Here is a 17716-nt window from a genome sequence, read left to right on the forward strand (position 1 = left end):
ACTGCAATTATTATTTACACATTTCTGGAGTGTTGAGGAATAGCGGGGGTGGGGGGCGCGGGCAGATAAGACAGACAGGACTGGCAGTGGCACTGGTTTAGAAATACTATTTTTGGCCTTCATAAGAGGTTGAGGAGCCATAGACTCCATGGGCCTGAATCACTCTGACTGGAGGATGTCAGAAGAGACTGGGACTGGGGATCTGAACCTAAGGTCCTGCTTCTTGTGGACACAGTTTGGGAAGGAGTTGACTATGCTGGTTCCATTGCCAGGACACTGGGCTCCAGCAACGGCTGTTGGAGATGACTGACCAAGACCTTGGTTTCCCTCCTTCACAACAGGTCTGTGAGGATACCCAGTTGCACGTAGGTCGGCTAAGACCGCCATGAAGGAGGAGGCATCTGGGATAGAGCCAGGGCAACAGGCATTTCCACCCTGACCAGCAAGTGAGGCCCATGGAGTTTGACACGGGCAGTATGGTTCCAGAAGATAGGCATGATCCTCACGACATCTCAGGTCCCTGCTCCCAGCCAGCCTTGTCAACAGCTTCCTCCCACTCTTAGCAGATGGTCTTCTCCCCTATAAGCAAGCATCTTACCTATCCCAGGGCTGGTACACCCGATGACTGTCCCACGCCTGAGGACAGTCTCTCCTGCCTTGCTTTTCACAAGGTCCCCAGAGCTGTTCTTATAACCTGCCATCCATTCAGAAGTGGGAATGTACCTGCCCTAGGCTTCAAAGAGGAGAGGATCTGCCCTTCTCCTCATCCTCCCCTTGCACCCCCAAGCAACTGATGAATTATTCATCTTGATATCCTCATTATGCAAATGAGCTCTGAGCCCAAGCATATGTTCTCTACTCTCCCCCTAGCATGGGGACAATATGGTGCTGATGGGGGAGGGTAGAGAAGGGGCTCAGGAGATCCCGCTCAGTCCCATGGGGAGGCGGAATGTTTAGGGTCCACACTTTCATGGACTACACAAGGAAAAATTGGCAAGGGCTGGGGTGGGGCTATTACGTTCAAGAAAGCATAGCTCAGGGCTATCTGGCTAACCTAAGGAAGAAGAGATGACAGGTTATCAGCATACCAGGTACTGGCCTGGGGTCGGATGAGAGGATGACAGGGTCTTCATACACAGCTTCCTTGCCATGGTCTGCCATGGTTTCTAACCTATAAATGGGCCACAGTCTGCCCCCAGCCATGCCCCATGGGGTTGGGATAAGGTCGGGAGGAGGAAAATGCCAAGGCAAGGAAAACTCTCCCAAATGCCACTGTCTGCAGTTTCTGCTCTCTTGCAGCTGCCAGCCCTTGAGGCTCCAAGCTACTGGGGGTGGGGCAGCCTCTAGGAGTAGGGCAGGCAAGGAGTGGAGCCATGAAAGAGGCTCTGATCACCCCAGTGTCAGTGGTTAGGGGAGCTCAGAAGCCCGAGGAGGGGCAGCCCCAATGAGGGCCTAGGTTGGCAGTTTGGCACCATTAGTGAGAGGGCCAGTGATAGCATTGGTCACAGCTCTGCACCAACTATCCTCCTGCCCCACCAGAACCAAACACAAGCAGGGCACACCAGTCCTTGCACAAGCATTGGAGGGAGGGAGAGGGTGTGAGGGTTGGGGTTAGATGTGAACAATGGAGCAGGTAGGGAGTCCACTGGCTAGATCATTCTAGCTCCCACAGGGTTGCTCTCTTCCGCTAGATCCGTACACCTGTCCCCTCCCCCATGGATACATCTTGGCCAAATAGTCGGTGCCAAGAAGCAGTCCCAGAGCTGTCAGCAGGAAGAGGCTGAGGAAGCAGGTGAGAAAAACTGGACTAGGACAGAGCCTCTGAGAGCTGGCAGCCGTGGGCAGCGGAGGGGCTGCCAAGAGTAAGGGACGCTGGGTCAGCATTTCCTTGCCCACCTGCCACACCAAGCACAGCCCTGCCCAGGTTCCCAAGCCGCAGGCATCCTCTGTGTGCCCAGGAGGAGAAAAAAAGCCAGAGGCTGGGCTAGAGCAGGAGGTAGAAGCCCCAGTGCTGCCACAAGCCTGCTGTGGCCACTTGTTCACTGCCTGGCTGGTGAAAGTCAGGAAAGATATGGTCACTGGTAAAAGGGCCTGGAATTACCCACACGCCACCCAAAGGGAGAGAAAATTTCCTAGAAGAGAAAGTGAAGAAAATTCTAATGATTTCTGGATGGGGGGCGGGGTAAAATTGGCTTGTCCATTGCCACCTTACTCCTCATATTCCAGGCAAAACCCCCAAGGGAAGAAGGACAAACAGGGGGATCCAGGTCTCCCCAAGGTGCATATGACAGGTTTGCTGTCAAATTCCATGTCTGGTCCTCACCATCCAGGAAGCTCACTCATCCAGACAGATCCACATCTCATGCATATAGCGTACATTATTTTTTCATAGATAAATGTTCGTTCCGAGTCGCTCATAAATATGAAATCCTGGAGGGCTCTTAACTGGCATTAGATATACGCGGATGTACTAATGCCCCATAGAAAACTTGGAAAAAGCATGCACTACAGATTCCAGGGGCCTTACCATTCCTCCATTAACCTACACGGTCGCACTTGGCAGTGCCCACTTATAGCCTGGTTAGTGCAGAATGCTATTCCTGAGCCTAAATTGACTCCTGTTCCGGAACAGCTTTTCCCACAGTGCTTTCTCTGGAAGCTCTGGCGGCTTCCAAGTGCAGCTGAGTCATTGAGAGTTCACAGGAAGAGTAGGATGGGGGCTGCTGCAGTTCAAACCCAGCACCAGAAACAGGAGTTCTACAGGCCTGGGCCATCTCGGGAAGAATGCTGAGCAAGCTAGTAGCTCAGACCTCCAGACCTGAATGCCCTCCTCACCATGCCACCCACTAATGAGCCACCTCTGCTTAACATCATTTGTGCCAGGGGTCCTACATCCATAAGCAATGTAAATATACTCACTCCAAGTTAACTAAGCCTGAAAAGGGGCTGAGGATGATCCTACAGTCCCTGCCTACATCTCCTAACCCTGGATGACAGAAACACTAACTACTGAGCCCTAGGCCTAGACGCAACCCCCAATAGAAACTGTTTTCTCTGCTGTCCCCAGGCCAACGATGGAAAGGAGAATCCCATTATTCCTCTGCTTGATTCTGGTCAGGACCTCCCTGTACAGACCCCACTGAACAGACACCCTCCTATTAGAGCCTCACACCCATTGCTGTAAGAACTTCGTTCTCTGAGCCTCGCATTCCTCATAAAGAGCTCAAGCCTGTAGCCTGACGGCAGCACATTTTGCAGCCTTCTGGGGGTGACGGATGGCCGGCTCTTCACATCACTATTTCAAACATTAACATAATCTCCCAGGATGAATGTGGTCGCTGGCGCCTAATCAATCACCCCTCCCGCACCTTGATCCCTCATTCCGACACTTAACATAGGCTTGCCACTTCATACAGACTATAGTGCCTGGAATACCAGCCTCCCACCCTCTTCTCTGGGTCCTGCTTGGCTTAGCCATCCTATTTACTTGCTGATGAGACTCCTGGCTTCTGCACACCTTGTAGCTATGGCCCCTAAAGGGCCTGGGTTCCCACCCAAGGCATTGTCTCAAATGCCTTGAAGAGCTCACCGACATTGAAAACTGGGAAGTCCCAACACTCTCCCAGACACAAGGTTCATCAGAATGGGCCACCATTCCAACAGGTACCTGGAGAAGGTTAGACTGAGACCTCATGGAGTCACTACTTGAGATCCACTATGGCTCACTATGCCAGGACTTCAACAATGTCACCTCCTCCTCTTCTCCTCATTTCTCCCTCATTTCCTCATTCCTGCTGGGAAGAAGGTCCCGGATGAAAAGCAAGTACATCAGCTTACCTCTCGGAGCTGCTGCACGCCTCCAAAAATCCGCATTACGCCATCAATCTCCTGCTCTAGGCGCCGGGCCCAGTGCTGCATCCTGCATCCAGGAGAGAAAGAGATGTCAGGAGCTGCAGCTGCAACAGCCCATTTCTGGCCACCCAGGGGAACCAGGGCAGCTACTCACTCAACTCAATTTTCACCAGAGAAGGAGCAGACACAAGGAGTCAGAGTGAGCCTGTGATTTTTCCCTTTGATGTCTGGCCTGGTGGCCTAGGCTTTCCTCACACTGACTGGCAGCTAGGAAGGAGAGAAGAGTGGGCATTGTGGATGCGCTGAGGGAGTTCAGCAGTTTGGAAGAAGCCTGCAGAGACACTATTGTTCACTAGAAAGACCAGTCCTTGATGTAGCGGTTCTGAACATGGGGACTTCTGGACACCAGGGAGGTTGGAGACCTGAGAAAGCCAACTGAAGTTTGAGGAAAGGGATGGGACCAGATGTCATCCCCAACCCATCATGTAAACAGGAGGAGGTGGAGGTACCCACTTTCCTGGGCTTCATCTGAGCAAAAGACACAGCTCCCAACTCAGATGGCCCTTGCCTTCCTAGTTTCCTGTCGGAGACCCAAGGCTGGATATCGATCATGAGCCCAACTAGGGCTCCAGTACAGATCATCCAACTCCTTTCTGGAGGTCTGGCGAACCCCTGAACTGCAAGCCTACATAACAGGCCGCCTGTATGCTGGACCGTATGGTCATTTAAAACCATCTCTCTCTCTCAGCTTCCTCTTCTGGAATGTGGAGCTAATTCGGGGTCATCTTTAGAATGGTACAAGAAAACGTAAGAGTAGGTTGAGCCAAGGATGCTATATTCTCTGTGAGTGGACAAGATGGACAGGTGTCCATAACACTCTGTATTCTCAGCCCTACATCCATTTTAGCAAGCTGTAGACAAGGCTCCAAGACAGCCCATAAGGGACCCACCACAGAGATGGAAGAGGCCAGGGGTTCATAGAGCACAACGGAGTAGGGAAATGTCAGGAAACTTCTCAGGATCCCAACACCCTTCTCAGGGCCAATTACATCCCCTGGTGTCATTTAGGGCCAGGTCTCTCTTCTGGCTCCTTGTCCCACATTTCTTCTCAGGCCTCTACTAGGGGGTTGGGCTCATGCCATTGTGTGTGCCCGGGTCGGTTGGCATGGGAACTCAGAGCAGGAGGCGGGCAGATCACTAATTGCAATTTGCCAAGCTGAATGTCAGGACCGTAATGAAAAAAAAATCAACATCAAAAGAAAGAGGTATTAGCTTCAGCTTGTTGTGGGCTGAGCTACTGCCTGACTCCCCAACTCTGTTCCCCACCATGGAGGAAAGTCTAACCTAGAGTCTGTGCAGAGGCCAGGCTGCCTCAGCTGCCAGGATGCAGAGGGAAGAGTGCTGCTCCCTGCCTGACCCCCGCCCACCAGCACCGAGGCTCTGGCCCTGATGGCACATGGACAATATAGCAGGTGGCTCTTTTGTGATCCTGCGACTACAGAACCTTGGGGGCTAATAATGGATGGAGTCACTCAGTCCTGTATCTGGACCGAGTGGGCAGAGTCAAGACCCACTCTCCGAAGACATCTATTAGCTCTACCCTGACCCTAAACCGGACTTCAGCCATTCAATGGCTTAGAGGACAAGATACCAGTCATACTCCTTCCTGCGTGAATATACAGAAGGGCACCCACTATCTACTCAGTACAGTACCAGCGTGTCATGTGCTTTATGGCTTCAGTCTGCAGAGACAAACAAAATCACCAAACCACAGATGAGGAAGTTGAGGGTTTAAGAGGGGGGTTTAGAGACCTATCTAAGGTCACTCATCCAGGAAAGGGGGGACACAGGACTTATTGCAGAAGCTTGGCACAATCGCAAGAACTGACGCTCAAGGGTCAACCACGTGCATCTCCTTCCAACTTAGCACACCACCTTCTGTGCTTGAACCGGCCACAGCGGGAACATTTACACCACAGAAATGAGCAGATTTAGGAATCACAGCACCACTATCACCCCCAGCAGCAAACTGATAAGCATTTAAAAATGCTTCGACAATTTCATACAACATATTCTGGTCATATTTACCTCCTCCACATCCTCCCAGGTCTATCCTTACCTCCCAACTTTATGACTTCTATTTATTTGCTTATTATTTATTTATAGATCGGTTCCTACTATGTTGCTTTAGTCAACTCTCTGTGTAGACCAGGCTGGCCCGGACTCACCTAGTCTACTTTTCTAGTATTGGAATTAAAGTTGTTGCCACCACGCCTAGATCCTCTTTTCTCTTCTTCATGTATTTGGAAATAATCTACTGAATCCCATAAGTGCTGCCCACATACTCATAGGTGGGGGGGACACCCACTGCAGTGTGATCAAACTTCCTGGGACCATACTGTTAAAGAAAACCACTCTCCCTCCCCCAGGAGCTATCAGTTGCTAATAGCTGGTAATATTTACCAGTTCACCAAAGATTTCACCTGGGTATGGCCTCTTTGCTAGTATGCATATAGACCTTTGCTTCTGGAATCTCACAGGCAAATAAAAGACAATAAATTAAAAAACTAGGCATGGATGGCAAGTTTTTATTTTGCTCAGACAACACATTATTAATATAGTCACCATCACCTCATGTAAAGAGGCTAATTCAAATTCTTCCCTAGGACATACATATACACTCCTTCCCTCTCTGTCTTTGTATCTCTGTCTCTCTGTCTCTCTGTCTCTCTCTCTCCCTCCATCCCCCCCCCCCGGGATTTAGGAGCAGCTCTAGTCCTCAGTCTGACTTAGTCTGCTATCTGGGGCCTCACAGCAGGTCCCCAGTTTGCAGCCTATCAGTACAATGCTAAGGAAAACAAGTTACTCTGATTCTTCACCTAAACCAAACCTAATTAGAAAGGCAATATCTGTGTTCTGGAGCTAAAAAGGACTTGACAGATAATCCATCTCATTGTCACACAGATATGACTTTGTGGGTTCGAGGGTTTGGCCAGTGGCCGGTGCTAGCTGGGGGGCGGGGGAGATGTACAGTACTGAGGAGCTGATGAAGTGAGTGCGCCTGCAGCATTCCTAGAAAAACCACACACCAACGCAAGTTCAACCCTGACTGAGGCATAGCTGGGCTTAATCCCACAGAAAGGCATGGGCGCTTTGGGAGAATGAGAGATGCATCAGAATCCAGAGTCTCACTCACTCAGAGGTAAATGGATCACATCCTGCCCGTGTTCCTGTGGACTTGGACCCATGAGCCCATGCCAATGCCCCCTGGCCAGATAGTGCTGCCCACAGGTCATATTCTAACAAAGATGTCTACCTGCTCTATCCTCAGATCCTGGGGATTTTCCATCCTCTTCGCTGAAATGACACTGCTTATCTCTAAGTGCCTGTAAGTGCCAAATTAGCAGGACGGTGAGGGAGAGAACTCTAGAGGAGGAGGTGGTGCAGCCGGGGGAGGGGGGGCACCGCACTTCATGACTGCTGTGGGGACAGGATGGAGACTGCACCCAGTCTTTCCACGAGCCTGAACTGGGGGAAGCAAAGGCTTTGCAGCCCTGATTTATAGACAGCAAAACCAAGCCACCTGGCGAGATGGGTGCCCGATTATACACTTAAAAAGATGTTGGCTCCATTAGGTCCATCGTCCTTGCAGGACAAGGCAGCTCTGAGAAGCCTCAGGAGAGACTGCCAGCTGTGGAATATTGGAGAGTTCTGTCCCTGTTGGAACTTCAGCTTTCCCACCTGTCAACAAGGATAATAATAATTGTCTGAATGCTGGAACGGGGGGCCTGGGGGACATAACTCAGTTGGTAGAGTGCTTGCCTAGTACCACATCAACCAGGTGTGACGGCATACGCTTGCAGCAGCAGAACTCAGGAGGTGGGAGCAAGAGAATCCAATGTTCAAGACCAGTCTAGAACACATCCACAGGGACACCTTGATAAGCTGCAGTCATGCTGTAAGTCTCCTAAGGACTGGACAATCATACAGTATGGCCTTTATCCTCAGGATCAAAGGGCCTACTGAGGGCATGGGTGTGGGGACAGACCACAAAGGGAGAGTGGGGTGCAGCACACTGAGTCAGCCTAGTAGGAAAGAAACTATCACTGGGAACTGTAGGGTCTCAGGTCTCAGTCTCTAAAGCCAAGACGCCAGTGTGTGTGTGTGTGTGTGTGTGTGTGTGTGTGTGTGTAGGGGGGTGTCACCATTAGGTAAGAGAGAAAAATCAACCCTATGTGAGGAGAAGAGCTGGTGCTGAGAAGCCATTTAGTAGACAGAACCATCCAGAAGCCCTCTAGAAGGCTGAGAGTCTCTAGGTCCAACCTCAGGTGGGGCCATCCAGCCTTGAGACCGGCTGCAAATGCTCACCCCGAGGACAGGGAAAGAGAGAGGAGGGCACGGAGGAGGAGAGGGGGCAGGGAAGGGACAGGGGAAAAAAGAGAAAGAGACCGGGAGCAGATGCAGCGGCATAAACTGTTGTTGGTTGTTAATTTTATATGTGAAGTTGTTGATCAGAATGTGATTTAATTGTACAGTATAATCCAGGCTTTTGGAATAAATTATGCAGAAAACTCATCTATAATTAAACAAATCAAAAAACCAGAGACAGGTGACACTGCTGGTTCACCCTCAGAGGGCATGGACAGCGTGGGCAGCCTGGACCCCGCAGAGGGACCAGAAAGGAAGGGAGGGACAGTGTGCAACAGCAGACACGCTCAGAAGAGGCCAAGGCCTGATGGGAGCGAGGGACTCTCTAGACCCCTGAGTCCTGCCTCTGCAGGCCTTTCTCACCACATTGGAAGCAGTTTTTTTTTCGTCATCAAAACCCTGCTGCCCCTGCCAGGCATCCTCTTTCACCAGGGACTTGAGCTCCGCAGAGCAGCCATGGTTTGTAAGGGCAAGGGGTGCACACTAGGGGTGGAGCAGGAAGGCGGGTGTGAGGACGGGGCTCAGCTGGAGCAGGCAAGGGTGTCAGGGAGAAGGCACAGCTGAACCTTCTGGCTGCCAAGGGCACAGAGAACCAAGCTTGGCACTGGTAAAGGCCCCAGGTCTCTTGCTTCTCTTGTGACAGGCTGGCCAATTATTCTCCCCGCGTTGGGGGTGGCAACAATTTAAAATAAAGTGCTATTCAATTATTCTGATTATATTTCAATTGGTCTGCCACCTCCACCTCATCTCCTTCACAGGCGTCTGAGAGAAAGAAAGATAGAACAAGAGGGGGAGCAGGAGATGGAAAGACAGACCAAAGATTTCTGGAGAACCCCGGCCAGGCTGATCTGGCCTGGGGAAGACAAGTTGGTGGCATTCACAGAGTCCACTACCCCATGCTGGCCCAGGAGTGGCGTGCTTCCCCCACTGGCAGCTGTGAGCAGCCTCCCCCACCTAGGCTCTCACCTACTACAGGTGGCAGAAAGTTCAAGGCTATCCTGGAGAATCGTGGCATCCTCAGGGCTACCTCCCTAGGGCATCCTTCCAGACCATGTGTGGAGATGATATGTCATACCCAAATGCCTAGGTTCAGCCCTTGCTATTCCAAACTCTTAAACCAGATGTGTGCTCTCGGGTTTTCCCACCCAGAAAATGAAGATTAAGCTGACTATCTTGTCTGCTTCCCAGGCCCAAAGAGGAGGCAAGTGGAAGTTTGTCTCATATTCAGAATGCTAACAAGGACTGTATCCCACACACTCACGTATACAGCCTGTCTAGGCTGTAGGGCTATCTTCCTGCCATCCAGTCTCCCTCAGATGGGCACACCCTCCCTGCGTCCTGATTCTGAAAGCCTTGGGAAAGAGAAGGGACCGCCGAGTCCACTGAATCCTTCCTTCTGCTGAGCCCCAGCATTTTTCAAAGTTCAGCACTGACGTCAGGAAGGACCCCACCACAATTTGATCACGGGTGACAAAGCTGGCAGAGGGAACAGTCTAGTCAAAGTGACTTGTTCTCCGGCCAGAGGCCAGGTGGGCCGAGCCGTCAAAGACAGTAAGATCAGACACAACACCGGCTTCACACTACCTGTGTCAGGCCATGGTGGGAGCGAGGCCAGAGCGAGGCGGGGCTGGGTGTGCATGCTGGGCTGATTCGCGGTGGTGTAAGGCTTCTCACACCCTCTCTCCAGATTCACAAGCAGAGAAACTGAGGCACAGGACTCAGAGGGGACTAGACATCATCCAACTATTTGTGACTCAAGGGGACCTTCAGAGTGAGAAACACGAAGTTTCCTGGAGCCCCTCCCCATCTCATGCAGCCCAACTGTCACTAGGGACTCAGGGACTCTGGGAAGTTGGCAGAGGCTAGTACTGCCGATGCTTGAATTAGTACAAATCCACCGCCTCGTCTACTCCTCTACGTGTGTCTTGGGACCCTGCCCAAATACTGCTTCTTAATGAGGTTATTAATTATGGGGCTGTCCCTTCTTTTCTTTGCTGAAAAAGAATTTTTCCTTCTAATTGGTGCTTGGCTGGGAGGCAGCAAACTTGTACCCTGGCCCCACCCCCCACCCCTCTAATGGTCTTTTGGCTTTAATTAGGGCACTGGGTCCACCCAATATTTACTCATAACAGTCTTCTGGGGGTTGGGAGAGGAACAAAGGAACAAGGACGGGAGCCAGGGAATCTTGTCACTCAGGGCCAGGAGAGTCCAGGTAGCCCACTTGGCCGAGAGAAACATGGAAGAGATCCAGCGACACAGAATAAATGACCACAACCCCCTATCTCACCACCAAGGGCGAGGAAGCTGGTGCATGAGCAAGGAGGGCTGTGCGCTTGGGTCAGGCTTTAGTTGGAGGGGGGTGGCCAGAAAGAGGGGTGCTGGCGGCAGTTAGGGATGGTGGTGAAGTTCTGAGTCTCACTTCTGATTCCCTCAGGTTTTGCTATATAGGTACGACTGTCTCCTTCAGGTTTCAATGGAGCATTCTAGTTACACCGAGAAACCCCTAAAGTAGATTGCTCTAGCAATCTCAGTAACAGTGGCCCTGGTGGGAGAGGGGCTGGAGAAGGCAGATGGAACAGGGAGAGGGCAGAAGACCCACAGCAGGGAAGTGTGGAGGAGCGGGTCAGCACGGATCAGGGTCCTGGCCTTGGTGGGCAGAGACCCTAGGGTCATCTTTCTTCCATCTTCCATGTACCAGGCCATTCATCCTCCATGGGCCACATACAAATCTCAGTTTTCCTAATCAAACAGGGCTGTCCCAAGGTCCCCAAGACCACTCCAGGATTCATGCCTCAAGAGGTTTGACTGGAGCCCTCTTGCCTAGGGCCTCCCTGGGACTACAATGTATTCTCTTAATTAACCGTCTCAGCAGCCCAATCACTATCTCCAATCCTCAGGGGGGAAACTGAGGCAGAAAGCAACTGAGTGAAGTCCCCAAGGTTGCACGGTTCATGAAGGCCAATCAGGATGGCTTATCTCTTTCCTGAGGACACCAGTCTTGAATGTCTAGTTGCTGATGTAATGTGGCCACTTGGGTGTCTAGCAGGTGTCTGAATGTGTATGACGTTAAGATCCTGGTCTTCCCTCTGGGGCCACTCCCCTCCCCTCAACCTCTTACCACTGCTGATGGTCAGCCCTGTTTGGGGGGTGACTAGGAACCTATTTTTTCTCACACCCACAACCAACTTGTTGTGCAAATCCTACTGGCTGCACCTTCACAATGTGCCTTTCCCACCCCACTAATCACCTTTCTGCCCCCACTCCCAACCCCTACCCCCAGTCTGGCCTGGGAGGACATCACCTCCCCTGGACCAGCCGCAGCTAGCTCACTGGTTGCTTTTTGCTTCAGCAGCACATCTCTCCAGTTTCTTGATCATACCTAGCCAGGGTATCCTTTTGGGATGGGATTCCTCTTATATGCAGCAAACTTAGGTCCTGGGTCCGGAGGAAAAGCCAAAGCCATATCCCCATATCCTTCAGTGGCCTTGCTCAGTGTGGCTGAACATAGCCTTGAGCTCACAGTACAAGTCTTGGAACACACGGTTTCCTCAGCCTAGAACAGTCTCTCTTTAGTGGCCCACAGTCCTCTCCCCCTCTCCAGGCCTCTGCATACATGCGCCAGCTCAGTGAAGCCCCCAGGCCTCTGCATACATACCGCCAGCTCAGTGAAGCCCCCCTAACTCCATTTTAAAATGCAGTCTCTCCTCTAGCAGTCACTGGTCTCTATTCCTCCTGGAGGGTCACTGTTTTAACTAGCCATTTTCTCCTCAGCAAATGCTTCTGACTTGGGCTGCAAGCCCCGAGGCTCACGTTCCAGATCTCTGGCCTTGAGGAGCAGGTCCTTGACTGAGCAAATATACTTCCCCTGAGACCAGCTGACCTCCCCGGAACGCTGCTCCAGCCCGTGCATGGCCAGCTCTAGGCACTCACCAATGAAGGCTGTCCCAGAACTAGCCCAGGAGGCCCTCCCTTCCCCATGGCTCCTCTCGGTATGAATTATTAAGGCTCATTTATGATGGGCCTGCCCAAGCCTGTGGCTTCCCTGCATAATTCATGGCTCTCTCAGAAGGGTGGTGTGCTGGCACAGACACTTCTTCCAGGAAGCAAGAAAAAAGTGCAGAGGAATAGCCCAAATGAGGACTGTCCACCACCCTGTCACCCTGCCCCCAGTGACGGCCACCAGGTACCTCCACCCACCCTTTGGCTCAGGGTGCTTTCTCATGTCCACTTGGGTTCTGGTGCCCTGAACTGAAAGATATGGACTCCGTGCAAGCACACATACTCTCCTGTCTGTGCCTCAGTTTCCCATCTATAGGATGATAAGTTTGGGCCATATGAGTGGTTTTCAACAGCTCTGGCAGTAAGACCTTTTATTTTCCAGCTAAATTCTATGCGAGTCCTAGAGTCTTATTTAGCACTATACCTTAGTTTCCCTGCACTATGCTGAGAAAGTCCTGGTGTGTGTGTGTGTGTGTGTGTGTGTGTGTGTGTGTGTGTGTGTGTGTGGTTTATAGCTCATCGCAGAAGGGTAGGGTCTGGAATCCTTTCCTGAGATCCTGGAAAACGCCAACAACTTCCCTGGCAGCCGAGACTCATGAATGCCAGTACCCAGGTGTCATTGTTTGTGAAGTTCCCAATCCTAACTGGGATTCAACAGTGAGCAAGAACCACTTATGGAGTAACCGAGGCCTCGGGGCAGGCCAAAGGGCTTAAACCATAGTTACAGGAGGCAGATTTTCTGTCGTAGACTTCCTAGGTCCTCAGTCACCTGCACCAGGCACAACATGCCTCCTCTTCTAGTACATTCCCTATAGTCAGGCCCCACCCAGACCCATTTCCCAAGCTGGTAAGCTAAGGTCCCTCAAATTGGCTCATAGGAGGTGGCCATATGGCCACCACCCTGTGTGCCTAGCCAGGTGTGCTATGATGGAGTGAGTGAGTGGTCTCAGAAGGTAAGAGCAGGTCTGGGACACCTGTAGAAGTCATCAAATAAGTTAGGGACAGCTCTTGTATGCCATCCTCCCATCGCTGCCCCAACCAATAACTAAAGCCCCCGTGGGGGTGTCCAGACAGACCCCACCCACGTCATGCCACCCGTTCTGGTCAGATTCCATGATTCACCAGTCCCCATCTCCCCTCCTGCACGTCCTTCCCCTCCCCCAGTATGAGTCAATTCCTCACTGAGCTACAAATAGCTGTCCTCTGCTTGTCCTCAGTGTGGTTTCATGCCTTGAGGAGGACAGAGACCCCCCCTCAAGAGCTCTTGTTCCTCCTTAGTTCCTGGGCCTTCAGAGACCCAGGAGAATCCAGGTCAAGACTTCAGAGGCTAACCCAACAGGGACAGCTCTGTTCTCTGGCCTCCCTCCTCATCTGGCCCAGTCACCTCTGACAGAAAGCCCTTCTGGATTTCCCTCACCAACCCCCACAAATCCACAGTTCTCACCATATTTTAGCAAGCCTCACCTTAGGTTGAGACTGGAGCCTGACTCCAGAACCATTCTTTTTGTGGTACATAGTTTGGAGCCAGGGAAAGAAATCTTCTGGGAAGATTAGAGGACAGACTCCCCCCCCCCCCAAAAAAAAAACTGGCACCTGATCTGACCTTCTCTCTCTGCAGTGTGAAAGAGGCTGCAATGGGGGGCTGGGAGAGAGGCTTCACCCTCAGCAAACACCCAAACACACAGGAAATAGGGGGTAAAACACCCATTGTGTGCGACTGCTACCAAGATAAACAGCCAGGCGCAAACCAATTCATGCCCACTTCACAGACACAGACACCGAGGCCTGAAAACGTGGGGCAACTTGCCCCAAACTGTACTAGGTGGTAAGGGTGGCAGGCTCCCAACAATGAGGTATTAGGAAAATAGACACAGCGGGTGGGAAACGCAGAAGTCATGGAGCAGGACACTACTCAATTCCTGGATCCCAACGTAGGCAGGTTATAGCCTAGCCAGGATCTCCTCTGTATATACCAGGAAGCTCGGCCCTCTGAGTTGGTAGGAAGGGAATACAGGCTGGCAGCTAAGGACTACATGTCTAAGGACGCCACTCTAATCAATCACTCACAGAACACAAACCTGTGTCCATCACAACTGGGTCCTGCTGCTGAGTCTGTTGGCCCATGTTTTTTGTTTGTTTGCTTGCTTGCTTTTTTTTTTTTTTCAAGATAGGGTTTCTCTGTGTAGCCCTGGCTGTCCTAGACCCCCCTTTGTAAACCAAGCTGGTCTCAAATGGACAGAGATCCACCTGCCTCTGCTTCCCAAGTGCTGGGATTAAAGGTCAGCAGCACCACCACCCTACCGGCTCATGCATTTCAACATTGTAGCTTATATTCTGTAACTAGTATCCTTATTCCTGAGGTGGGAGTCATAGGTACTGAGACTCAGTCCAGGTAGCAAAGGCTAGCCTCAAATTTTATACATAGTTGAGGGTGACCTTGAACTTTAGAGGCTCCTGACTCTACCTCCAGAATGCTAGGGTTACAAACCTGTGCCACTATGCCCAGTTTAGGTGGTGCTGGGACTTGAACTCAGAGCTTTGTGCATGCTAGATAAGCACTTGACCAACTGAGCAACATTCCCAGCCCAAGGCTGGAGCATTATTATCCTCTACATTCTTTACCCTGCTGCCCCAACATCAGACCCTCTTACTGACAAGAAAGGTCCATAAGGCCTTTTACCATTTTCGGTATTTTTTTCTTGCTCTCTGGTACTCTATGCAAAACACCACTGTGGGCTCCTAGGGATCCACACCTATATCAAGAAAGGGTGGCCCATAAGCCCCACTTTGAAAGGCACCTCCAGGATGGTGGCCAGGCAGAGAGGAGCTACATGCCATTACAACATCAATTGTTCAGAACAGGGCTAAATGACTGATAAAAACACATCCAATTCCCTTTAAAGATGAAGTAACTAAGGCACCGAATGCCTGGAGCTCTGTAGCTAGGAGGCATTGTGATTCCTCAGCTCCTCTCCCTGCAGAGTTTCTAGCACATAGTAGGTATGCACATCATACAACAAGAAACCCAAAGCTACAGGTCCCTCCAGATGGGCACATGGAGTCTCCATCCTGCTTCATTTTAGAGTAATGGCCTCATCTGTACGCCACCAGTCTGGAAATCACCTGTGAAATATATTTCTCCCGGCACTAGCTCAGGAACCATGTAAATCACTCGATTTAATGGCCTCTGGGATTGCTCCTTGCCACCCACTTCCCAGAAGCTCTGTGCTAGGAAACTGGGGCTGTGGGGCAGCAGGCTGGCTGGCCCCAGTTGCATGGTCTGGCTTCCTAAGACATTCTAGGCACTAGAAGGCACTGCCCAAAGGGGCAACAGTGTCGACGAGCAAGGAAGGAGAAACCAGGGGTTCAGCACCTGGAGCTGGAGCCAGGTACTAGGCAGACTCTTTCAGATTCTACCCCTGCTTTCTGCCTGGCCCCACGACAGGAGCTTATCTTCAGTGGAAGGTGGGTCGATGTGATCCATCAGAACCTCCATAACCCCAACTGAGGAAGGTTTAGGGCCACTTGAATGACCAGGGACAATCGGTGGCCTGGAGTATGATGTCTCCACATTCCCTGGATATTCCACGATGCCTGGGTCATTCAGGGGTATCTTTTGTTCAGCTACACGCACATGTCTTCTTCGCTGTCCACCTTCCCCACAGACCGCGAGCTCCTGAGAACAGGGACCCAGTTAGCTCACCACACAGTGAAGATGTGGGAAGATGGGTTTGGACAGACAAGTAGCCTATGAAGTGTTCAACAGGGAGGTGGGGCTTGGGCAAACATCAAGGCAGAACAGATTGGAGGGAGTGGGGCAGCCTCCTCAGGAGGCCAGGACATCCTCCCCCCACCTCCCTACCTAGGAAATGTGCAGGGCTTTGGGAACAGCATGACCTCTTACTCTGGCTGGGGAAACTCCTTGGAGCCAGTCCACCATTCCCCTCACCCTTGTCAAGAAGAATGGGTATTTATTTCCCCATTTCTCCCCTTGGCCACAGTTCTCCACCTTGGCTAACCTGGAGGGCTCTAGAAAAATACGGGTTCTGGTCTGGGGATGAGGCCCATTTGGCAGTGTGTTTGTCTATCATGTATGAGGCCCAGGAGGTTTAGTCTCCATTGCCACATACGCCTGGTGTCATGGTACATGCTTGTGACCCCAGAACTTGGATCCGGAAGCAGGAGAAGCTGAAGTTCAAGGTCATTCTTAGCTAACCAGTGAATCTGAAGCCTGAAGCCAGCCTAGGCTACCTCATCTCCAAACAAATAAACAGAAAAGGAAAATGCTGACCTCCACCTCCACATTAAATGCTACAGTCCTATGGGTCTCCGGCCCCCTCTTCACCCTCAGGGAAACCAGTGCAACAACACTGCTGGAAGACAGGGGTGCAGCTTGCACTCTGGCAGCAGCCAAAATAGGCCCACAGGAGGCCCCACCCCAAACCACGGCTTCAGTCTGCTTCAGCTTCCGGAGACATGACCAGTTCGGCCCTGGGACCACCTGTGCAGATCATGAGCTCCTCGCTCTGCAAACATTTACTGAGCACTTGAGAGTCACAATCCAGGAACTGAAGACAGTAGCCTGGGCACACAGCCCTGACAGACACATACTGGAGAAGTAGATACTGAAGTATCCTAGAATGCCCATGACCCTCCTAGGGAGGTTTCAGAGGACAGTGACTCCTCACCAAGCAAACATTAGCTGGACCACAGGTGGGTTTGTTTAGGGCTGATCGGACCCTCTGAAGTTCTCAATTGTCCCCATCTTCATAGTAGGTGGAAGGCAGTATCTGGTACCCTAGTAAGCAGAGATCCTCTCCGGTGCTACCCCCAGCCCACCCCTGGCCTACCAGAAGACAGTGGGCACCAGTGAAGAGCAGCTTACAGGGCAGGACACAGAGGACAGATAAACAGATGGGGTGGCAGAGGAGTATCTTCACCAGCTGCAGGATCATTGCTCTGAAAGGGCCTGGGAATGATGAGGTCCCCTGAGGCTCAGAGGAGGAAGATGGGGGGTCGGGGCGGCTTGTCCCACAGTCAGCTGGGCAGGGCTAAAGCAGAACAAGAAGGGTCTGGAGAAAATGGGCAGAGGGGATTCCTGAGGTGCTCATGTACAAGTCCTTGGTGTTTCTGGGCCTTCCTGACTAAATAATTGGATGGGCTGCCTCCCTCCCTGCAAGTCTCCCTGCCCACATGATGCTGGCTGCAACCTGGGCAGAGGGACTACAGGAAGGTAGAGGTGGAGGTGGGAAATAAGGAATGAGCCTCGACTGTGCTTCCCCTCTACTCCACATGCACACTGGACACAATGCCACCAGCTTCCAGCAGGTGCCAGAAATAGGTGTGGACCACAGGAGGACTGTAGTGGACAGAAGGGCTCTCGGCTGTGCCCAGGAGAGGCCATACCCTTTCCTTTCTGGATTCCAAACAGTTCTGG

General features: G+C 51.7%; 1 protein-coding gene across 2 annotated transcripts in view; it reads right to left on the minus strand.

Annotated features, from left to right (window-relative positions):
- Positions 1-17716, minus strand: part of Cacna2d2 (calcium voltage-gated channel auxiliary subunit alpha2delta 2) — a 130396-nt gene that overhangs the window by 101520 nt on the left and 11160 nt on the right. For both annotated transcript variants that reach the window (XM_087905271.1, XM_087905270.1), the window contains exon 2: positions 3838-3919. In XM_087905271.1, coding sequence (XP_087761397.1) covers positions 3838-3919 — 82 coding nt within the window. The remainder of the gene's footprint in view (positions 1-3837; positions 3920-17716) is intronic.

This window comes from Myodes glareolus, chromosome 4 (assembly GCF_982192425.1).
Source record: "Myodes glareolus chromosome 4, mMyoGla1.1, whole genome shotgun sequence".
NCBI lineage: Eukaryota > Metazoa > Chordata > Mammalia > Rodentia > Cricetidae > Myodes > Myodes glareolus.